Source organism: Acomys minous (genome assembly GCF_964271855.1).
Source record: "Acomys minous genome assembly, chromosome: 10".
Taxonomy (NCBI): Eukaryota; Metazoa; Chordata; class Mammalia; order Rodentia; family Muridae; genus Acomys; species Acomys minous.
This window is the reverse complement of record NC_140491.1, coordinates 119,391,960-119,402,501: the sequence shown is the minus strand read 5'-3', so window position 1 is coordinate 119,402,501 and position 10,542 is coordinate 119,391,960. Positions and strand designations below refer to the sequence as shown.

At 38.0% G+C, this 10,542-nt stretch overlaps 1 protein-coding gene across 1 annotated transcript; it reads left to right on the top strand.

Annotated features, from left to right (window-relative positions):
• Nucleotides 1-8,584: 8,584 nt before the first annotated feature.
• LOC311606795 (olfactory receptor 5G25) lies at nt 8,585-9,645 on the top strand. Its single transcript, XM_084798207.1, has one exon. The coding sequence runs from the start codon at nt 8,640-8,642 to the stop codon at nt 9,594-9,596; it is 957 nt and encodes a 318-aa protein (XP_084654333.1). The 5' UTR covers nt 8,585-8,639; the 3' UTR covers nt 9,597-9,645.
• The last annotated feature ends 897 nt before the right edge of the window (nt 9,646-10,542 follow it).

The following is a 10,542-nucleotide window of genomic DNA, read 5'->3' as shown; positions in this document are numbered from 1 at the left end:
AGATGATCCCTTTTTGCTAAGTGCTGGTTATATTCTCCCTATAATTCAGTTTTGCATGAGCTCACACATTTATGTATTTCACTTAAATTTAAAAAGTGATCCTCTGAACAACAGAATGATGAGCAAATGACTTTTACTTATTATTATTTCCATATTTTGTTAATAATTCATTTAACACCTACAGTTATATGCTTGAGCAGATAATGCTCTTCCATATTTTATTTTGTGTCCTAATTTTTCATAAATTCATCTTGATTCATTCATAAAGTATTTGAGAGGAGAGAAATTACAGTCTCAAAGAACATAGTTTGATTGTAAGTTTGTCAAGACATTGTTTCTCTCTGAAAAGAAGCTTTGGACTGCTGAGATCCTTGGTCCTGTGGGCAAAACTGGGATTTTACTTTAGTAAAAATATTCCTCCAATAAATTCCCTAATAAAAATTAATGTAGTATGCACTCTTTGTAAATTACATCTTTTATATAAATGTAGTATTAGACAAAGAACTTAAGATTATGAGATTCAGCTAAAAAATAACAGTACATTTTTTTGTAAATCTATGAAAAAATATGACTCCTTCTGGCTGTGTATCACCCTGACTAGTGTATAGTCTCCTAGGGAGAGTAAGTACTTTTCAGGAAGCTCTTTTGGTTGCGTATTAAAATATCTTATATCTGTCCAGACATATTCAGCAGCTGCCTGTTTGTCCCATAGGCCTGGACACGACCTGGAGAATTATCAGCACATTTCCAGCTCTAATAAAGATGCTTATGTTGCTGCAGGAAACCCTGGAGGATCAACTAGTTGGCATCTCTGGCTCTGAGCCAACTTCCTTACACCGTTGTATGAACTCAATGCTTTAATCTTCTAGTGGATACAAACAGGTGTGTCTGTCCTTGGGCCACCCAGATAATCAACAGAAAAGTCCCTTCAGGCATGTGTGCAGTCTAGCCACTCACCTGCCTGCACACAGCACCTGCACTCTTGTGTCTCAGACTAAACTGTGGGCTGCAAATAACAGTGCCCAGGTCTTCAAGCACAGAGAAGACCACATGGTCTGGAACACAAATAGATCTGACCTCAGGTCACCCACCCAATCCATAGAACGTTCTCTGGTCCAGGCAGGCATGGGCACAGTCTCCAAAGTTTAACCACATGCCTCCCGGCATGTAGCACCTATACACTCAGTGTCTCAGACTGAACTGTGGGCTGCAAAACACCAGTGTTTGAGTCTCCCTGCAAAAAGAAGATACCACAGTGTGGAATACGGGTAGATTTTTCACCCAGATGGTCCATGGAAAGTTCCCGGGTTTGATCTCAGGTCACCCACCTGATCCACAGAAGGGGTCCCTGATACCTGCAAGTGAGGGGGTTCAACCTATAGCCACTCAGCTATGAGCTGTTATCAGTGGCCAGTGAAGGACACAAGAAATGTAAAGTGAATAGATAGATAGGTAGATAGATAGATGATAGATAGATAATAGATAAATAGATGATAGAAGATAGATAGATAGATAGATAGATAGATAGATAGATAGATAGATAGATAGATAGATAGATAGAAGATTGGCTCTATCAAAGTTTTATTTAGTGATTTATCTCCTTAGAATCTCAACATGGTGTTTTAGAATAGTGTATGGGGCAATACCTTGAGGCAAATCCTCTGATACCTCTTCAGCCCAATTCTACCGATATGTTTAGATCAATAAAATAATGCTTTAGATTCCATACTATTATTACTATTACAAGTGATTTAGAAAAAAAACTGTACTTCAATATTTAGAACATGGCAGATTTAGTTATACATTAAGTTTCTATATCAGAGATTAAAAGATGGTTTCTAGATAAGATATTAAATTTTATTATTGAAATTGATAAATGGGCACATTTACAAACAACATAAAATTTAAATATAATCAATAGTGGCAGACAATAAACAAGATGAATTAGTTCTAAGTTTCTGATCTTTCCTTTTATGTGTAGTTGTTTTATCAAAAATAATTATCATCTTCCTTCTCTAAAACCATTTTTGACATTACATCTTTTTTGTTGAATGAGGAACTCCTTTTAACACAAGAATTGAATCAGTTTTATGAGACAAAAGAAATTGAACTCCAATTCATTAAGAAAATATTACAGGCTTTCCTATTTCACATCCAATTAAAGTTTCATGCTTTGAACTGTATTTAATATATAAATTATTAGTCCATAGTGGACTACAATTCAATGACTCAACAACTAATACAGAGTGAGAAAAAAAGTACGTTCTGCACATACGTGATGACATAACAATAAAACCTATGACTTAGTACATTAAAAAAACAAAACTTTACACTACTGAGGAAAACATGTCCACTAATAAAAGATTTTCTGTTGAGTTTTAAATAATGAAAATTTTTATCTTTAAATTCTCATTTTCTTTAACTTGCCCTCATGTAGCATGTCATCACTTAGTCCTGGCTTGCTAAATGTGTTTCGGTTTAGGCTTCAGAATGAGCTAAGTTGCAGGGTTTTCCCAGAACCTCCTTCTCATATTTATTTCTCAGACTATAGATCATGAGTTTCAACATCGAGGTAGACACCATTTCGTCCCTCTCCAGAGACTAGCTGGAACTTGGGTGAAGTAGAGAATGGATCCACAGTACAAGGTCACAGGCATTGTGTGTGAGGAGCAGGTGGGGAAGGCCTTGAGGTGGCCATGGGTGGATCAGAGCCTCAGCATGGAAGCAATGATGAAGATAAAGGAGTCCAAAATCAACAGCGTAGGAGTGATGATGTTGGAGAAGAGGAGGAAGTACAGCACAGACTGGCTAATCTCTTTGACATCACATGCCACCTTCACCACAGGTGGGACATCACAGGAAAAGTCATCAATGACACGGCCACCACAAAAACACAACATGTTTTACTGGTTAATATTATTGCATTGGCAAATCTTCCTGCATAGTAGTATACACCTCAACAAATGCACAACCTCCTTGACATATCTTGAGCATAAAGCAGGGGATTGGAGATTGTGGCATAGTTATCATGTCGTGGTAGCCAGCAGGTAGCACTCACTATAGGCCAAGCCAGCAGAGTAATTGAGACAGGCATCCTGCCTAGGAGACGATTTTGACTTCAGAGAGGCAGATCACTAGAATCTTTACAGCATACGCAGAGGAATACTAAAGACTCACACAAGACAGGTGGGATAGGACCCACGAGACTCACCGTGCCGGACTGGGGCACAGCATGCGCGACTTGGATGCAGCCTGAGACTGTGACTGATAAAATTTGTCTAGGGTCTTGGGAGCTCACCAGACTGAACAGGTTCAAATTTTACTTTGGTCATAAAGCCTAAAGATTTTGAGTAAGAATGTTTATGACCTAATTTCAGATGTAAATCTACTTTGGAGTTCATCAGGAACAAAAGCCAAACAGTGGTATCGGTTCAATGAAGAGGTGATGGCTCTTCTTTCAACATATCCTGAAGAGGTTACACGTGTTCTTACTCCTCCAAACAGGAAAGTGTACTTCCTTCTTGATGTCACACACATAACACACACGAAATGTCCTTCTCATTTCTCCTCCAAGGGTCTCCTAATTGACTTCCCATGACCAAACACATTAGCGATTTTAACATATTCTATGATCGTTGTTTACAGACACTTGGTTTCTCGCAGTGACATAAGCCCTTTGCACACTGAGGAACAACAGGAAGTTATACAAACTTTAAATGCACAAATTTGTAACTTACTGCAAAGCTAAGGAAAATTAGAACATATTATTTCTATCCACCTGCATTTAAGTGTCCATCCTCCCACATCTGACTGCCTTCTCTGCTCTTCGCCATCTCTGGTAATTGCTGCTGTACATTTAAATTAACTTTTTCCCATTTAGTCTTTATTTTAGAATTATATCTACAGAAAGGAATGGAAAAATCCATGTCTTTCATGTGGAAAGTAAGAGTTTTATCTTTAAAACTTGAATTTGATTCAGTCTTCAATATTAGTTTCCAAAAAAAAAAATCTGCTACATTCTAAACATCAGGGTGACCCTAGTTAATAATAGTATTTTATAAGAAATCCTGTCTCTGGGCCATCCTTCCTCTGGTTTCTTGTTCTCTAGGCAGTGTCATGGATGGGATCCCTCTCATGGCCTGGCTTTCAAGCTGGACTAATCAGTGGTAGGCCATTCTCACAGTTGCTGTGCCACATTTACCCCAGCATGTCATGCTTACAAGACATTTGTGGAGTGAAGGTTTTGTGACTGGGTTAGTGTACTAACCCCACCACTGGAAGTCTTGCCTGGTTATACAAGATGGTTGGTTCATGCTTTGTATCCCCCATTACTAGCTAAGGATAGGGTCACCATAATAGATTCTTTGGAATTTCCATTGCACTAGTTTTCTACCTTCCCACGAATTGCCCTCCAATTCCAGTTGTGTCCTGTAGAGCAATGTTAATCCAACAACATAGCTGCTCAACATTTATAGGCTCTCCCAGCACTCTCTCCCTCCAACCTCTCCCTACCTGATCCCTCCTGTTTCAGTCCCCAGTCCACCCACACAAAACATGCCTAGCAACAAAGAAGAAAGTCAATGAAATTATGCCTAATGATATTCTGCTACACATACAGTTCGGTCCATAACCCAATTGTCATCATCAAGGCTGCATCCAGCAGCTGACGGAAGCAGATGGAGAGACCCACTACCAAACATTAGACGGAGTTCAAAGACTCCTGCTGAGGAGGGAAAGGAAGGGTTATAGGAGCCAGAGGTGTCAAGGACAGCACAAGAAGACCCACAAAATCAGCAACCCTGGACTCAGAGACGCTCACTGAGACTGAATCGGCGTCGGGGAGACTGTGTGGGTATAACCCAGGTCCTCTGTTGCAGTTGTGTGTGGTTTGGTGTTTTTGTAGAACCCCTACCAGAGGAATCAGGGATTATTCCTAATGCTTTTATCTGCTTTGGGGACACTTGTCCTCCCACTGGGTTTTCTCATGCAGCCTAAATATGAGGAGAGGTGACTACTCTTATTGCAACTTGATATGTCATATTTGACTAATGTCTGCTGGAAACGAGCCCTTTTCTGAAGGGAAATAGATGGGAAGAAAGGAAGCAGTGGGTGAATGGAAGGGATGGAGGGATAGAGGAGGGAGAGGAAATTGTGTTTGAGATGGACATACGGTAAAACGAGTTAAACTTTAAATATTGTTTTAAAGAAAACTTGTCTGAAAAAATTCCATAATAATATTTTATATACATGAAATTGTTTAAGAGAATAGATCTCATGTGTTGTCAGTACAAAGGATAAATATGTTAATTAGCTTGACTGAATATTTTCATATTTTTATATATCAAAATAACATATTGTATACAAATATTGCCGGTTTGTGTGAGTCTTGGGCTACACATGTGTTCTAGTAGTGAGCTATCCTCATCTCCATCAGTGCAACTTGTATTTATCATTTATAGCCTAATAAATCTAATAATAAAAAATTGTTAACGTTTTCCTCATAGACCTTATCCCTTGGGCTTCTGATTCCTTGAGGGAGTTGACAGCAATTTATCCCCAGTATTTGAAAAACAGTCTTCTGTGTCCTGTGCAGAATTAAATCAGTGAGTGTCTTCTTAAAGTTCTTCTTCAAGATGCTATTACATAATATTGACCTTTCTGGACAACCAGGGAAGCTGATGAGGACAGGTGTGTTTATCAGGGTAATTCATTTTCATATAAAGGACTGTACATTTGATAATTCATTGTTTCTTAGGCAGGAACTTTTTGGTAATTTTTTCCTAAAATATAAGCTAATCGATACATAAATACCTTCAGGGTCTGGGTAACTAAAATGAATTCAGTGATCTTGGAAAGTACCATTTGTAAACTAGCCATGAGAAATAACTTATGTTTTGGTTGACTATGCCACCCATGTCTTTTGCATTAAGTGGCTTAACTGAAATGTACATTACAGCAGATTTCTGTTGAAGTAGAGGGTATGGGAGTTGGCATAGGGATAGTGGAATATAAAGAGAGATTTATTGGCTAATCAAATGTTAGAATTGAGAAGTCTTTTTTTTTTCAGTGGGATCTAATTTATTCACTCATTCATAGCTTCTTTAATTATAATTATAATTAGAAAACAAAATACACATCTGAATCAGCTCAGTTTAATTTTCAGCCGGGCGTGGTGGCACACGCCTTTAATCCCAGCACTCGGGAGGCAGAGCAGGCGGATCGCTGTGAGTCCGAGGCCAACCTGGTCTACAAAGTGAGTCCAGGACAGTCAAGGCCACACAAAGAAACCCTGTCTCGAAAAAAAATTTTTTTTCAGTCATCTAGTGCCCAAGGTGAGACTGGAAATATAAAGTCTAATAGACTTTTACAAAACGATAGTATCATTTCACATACATTTCAAATTGAACACAGATTTTAAAAATATAATAGTTGTCGTATAAAACTGCAACATATTTGTTTAACAAAGGCTATTATATGAGACATAGTTTTTTTGCATTCTTGTTTGCTTCACAATTTTTCTTTAACTTTAATTGTGTTACATAAGATGTTTTATTTATATCTTCTTGATGTAATAATGAAGAATGTACATAACATAAAGTAAGTTTTTATGCCTATAAAGTATGAAAAAATTTTTAAACATTTTTAATACTAAGATAGTTTTATGGCTCTCAATCATAGCCCTCCAGGTGTTTTCTCTTCTCCTCTCCCATCACGTTTTAAATTGCAAAGTACTGGAGATTTTTAGCATTAATAGCTTTCAGCAAATCAAAACCCTTTCCATTTTCCTACCAGCACAAAGTTGGTAAATGCTTGCTGATAGTTCCAGGCAGTACACAGGGATGTCATTGCACATCCTGAGGTCATCAGACCCCTGAGGTTGTACAATATCAAAAACAGCTGTGATTGTTTGAACAGAATATCCTGCTTTCCCTCTTCCCAAGTTTTATGGCACTATACTTTCTTTACACGTGCTATTCTTCCTTGTGCTTTCATGCTTGCTAAATAAGTGCTTAAATTAGAAAAAGAGATAGAAGGACACACAGAAAACAAAGGGGGTGTAGTTATATAATTGGCAATTGTTCTCTCGTTTTTATCAGTGGTAATATATTATCTGACTGTGGTCTACAACATGATCAATAATGACGCTGGAAACAGCGTGACTGCATCATTCTTGATCATTCTGTCACAAGGGTAAATTTGTTCAAAAGACCCAAAGCCAGAAATGTCCCATCGCCACCTAAATAAATGTGAGTCTCAATTTCCTCCATAGTCACAAGATCACTGGCAAGCAGAATGCCATCTCATTAAACTCATAAACTATATGATGTTTTGGTCCTGGCTTTTTCAACTCAGTGAAATGGGTTTTTTTTTTTAATATCCATTCATGTTGTTGCTGTGTTGTACTTGACTATTTCACAAGCTTGAGGGAATTTCTGGCCACCTCACATCCTCAGCTACTGTAAGAGAAGCTTCTGTGAACAGTTATGTATAGTTCACTCTGGGGATATAATTTCTTCTATGGGATGAATGTGAAGTGTCCCTTTTTATTCTGAAAACATTTATTTTTTTCCCCAAACACTCTGTAAACAATCAATATTTAAGAATGGGCTCCTTCTTTCGTGAGCCACACAACATGAGTTACTGTATCCTTTGATAGTTATGGCTGTGGTGTAAAGGACTTAGAAGGGTTAAAGAATGCATGACAGAAAGTGTTCTTTGTAGTTGCATGAGTCTTATTTCAAAGTTTCAGTTCCTTTTCTAAGTGTACCATTCTGTAGCTTAGACATTGTAAATCCTATGGTAGACAGCACGGAGACTTGGTTGTGTAGGATAGGGATGAAGACTATGCACATAACATTTGCCTGTCCTTAAGCTGGGTAAGACCATCTAAATTCACTGATACGCAAAGTTACTTATTCTCATGTAATATTTCCTAAAATATCCTTAGTTCATAAATGGGTGTTCTGAGGCAGATGAGCTAAGCTTGAAGTCAGAAATTTTCTGTGACATGATCTCTAAGTTCAAACTGTAGGTCCAAAATTCTCATTTAAAAAAAAAAACGAAAAAACAAAAGAACCCAATGAGATTTGTTACAGACTCAGAGGTGCCCAATCTCTGGAGAAGGCAATGCTAATGACTAGCAGGAAGGCAAAGGGTAAAACTCAGATTAAAATTAGTAAAAATTTTAAGTCATCACTTAGATGACTTTAACTGTGAATTTACTACACTAAAAGGATCATGCATGGACTTGACCTAGGCCCTCAATACATATGTAGCCAATGGACAGCTTAGTCCTCACGTGGGTCCGCTCATAAAGGGAGAGGAGGCTGTCTCTGCTGTGAACTCTGTTACCTGCTTTTCGGGTACTTCCCTCTGGTGGGCCTGCCTTGCCTGTCCTCATTGGAAAAGGATGCCCTCAGTCCTGATACAACTTCATGTGCAGGGGTGTGTTGGTAGGGGGTTGGCTCAGCTTTTCTGAGGATAGAGGAGGGAAGATAAGGGGAAGGGAGAGAGGGGGAGAGTGAGGTGAAAAGGAGAGGAGGGAGGCAGCTATAATTGGGGTATAATGAGAATAAATAAAAATAAATAAATTGTAAGTTTAAAAAATTATATCTGTCATAATAGATTGATCCAGAGGAATGAAACACAGAAATCAAACAGTGGTGACTGAGTTCTTCTTTATTGGATTAACCAGCTCCTTCCAGCTGCAAATTATCCTCTTCCTGACATTTCTCTGTGTTTATCTTATAACTCTTCTGGGGAACCTAGGAATGATCATTCTCATTCGCCTGGACACTCGACTCCACATCCCCATGTACTTTTTGCTCAGCCACTTGTCCTTTGTGGATGCCTGCTCATCTTCCGTCATCAGTCCTAAGATGTTATCTGACATCTTTGTAGAGAAAAAAGCGATCTCTTTCTCAGGATGTGCTATCCAGCTTTGCTTATTCAGCCAGTTTGTAGTGACAGAATGTTTCCTCCTGGCCTCCATGGCTTATGATAGGTACGTTGCCATCTGTAAGCCTTTGTTGTATACACTCATTATGTCACAGCGGGTCTGTGTACAGCTCGTGGTTGGGCCTTATGGCATAGCCCTTATGAGCACCATGGTCCATGTCACTTCTATCTTGATCCTGCCTTACTGTGGTCCAAATCTCATCAATCACTTTTTCTGTGACCTTCTTCCTGTTGTCTCATTAGCATGTGCAGATACTCATGTGAATCAACTTTTGCTTTTCATCTTGGCTGGGATCCTGGGTGTATTCAGTGGTATCATCATCTTGGTGTCTTACATTTGCATTGTCACCACCATCCTGAGGATCCGCTCTGCTGATGGGAGGCGCAGAGCCTTCTCTACCTGCTCCTCACACCTGACAGCCGTCTCCATCCTTTACGGAACACTCTTCTTTATCTATGTGGGCCCAAGCTCCAGCTTCTCTCTAGATGTCAATAAAGTTGTATCGCTGTTCTACACGACTGTGATCCCTATGTTGAACCCATGCATTTATAGCCTGAGAAACAAGGAGGTCAAAGATGCATTCTTCAGGACATTTGAAAAACAATTTTGCTACAATTTGCAAGGTAAAATAGTATAGACTTTATTATTAGATAGCAGTTTCCTATTTTAATGTTCTATTTTTCAATCACACAGAATTTAGATCTCTACACTGAGACGTATGAATTATAGAAGTTATAGCTTCTATACCTATATTATGAGCCTTTATGACTAGAACTAACTGACTATGTTAAGCTCTGAAATAATAAAACTTAGTAAGCAATGAACTTAAAAATATCTGAGCTTCAGTTAGAGGAGGCCAAGTCCATAAATTATCTTTCATAATAGTAAATTCATAATGCTTAATGTTAAATCTGTTCAAATGTCGGATCATCTCGTGTAAAGATTATGATCAGGTAGATAGAATCACACCTTGTTCTACAAGTATTTTAATATTCAAAGTAGATATTTTACCAAGAAGTTGTATAAACATTGTAGTACCTGGTTACACTATACAATTAGGTTGGTGGGTTAAGGCAATATACCTTTTTAATATACACCTAAGACAAAAAAAGACTTTTACTATAGTGATAATTATTATTTTGTTCTTCAATAAATGATAAATATTATTTAGCTTTTGGGTACATTCTACTTTATGTAGAGTTTGACTTCCATGAGGCAGTAATGTTTTCCTAAAACATTTTAAAATATTTTTGTATTTTGACATTATAATACAATATATCATTTCTCCCTTCTCTTTCTTTCTTCTAAAACATTCAGTACTCCCTATTTGCTCTCTTTCAGACTCATTACCTCTAATTTATTTAATTGCTGTTACGTACATAAATATAACATGCTCAGCTTATAAAATGTTGCTTGTATATGCATGTATGTTTTCAGTACTAACCATTTGGTGTACTCTTCCCTTGGGAAGACTATTTCTCCCACTCTTAGCAATTCTTAGCTAATTATATAGTTCTTTGTTAGGATAGAGGCCCTGTGAGCTTTCTGCTGAGCACACTGTTACAGCTTTGGAAAATTTGTGT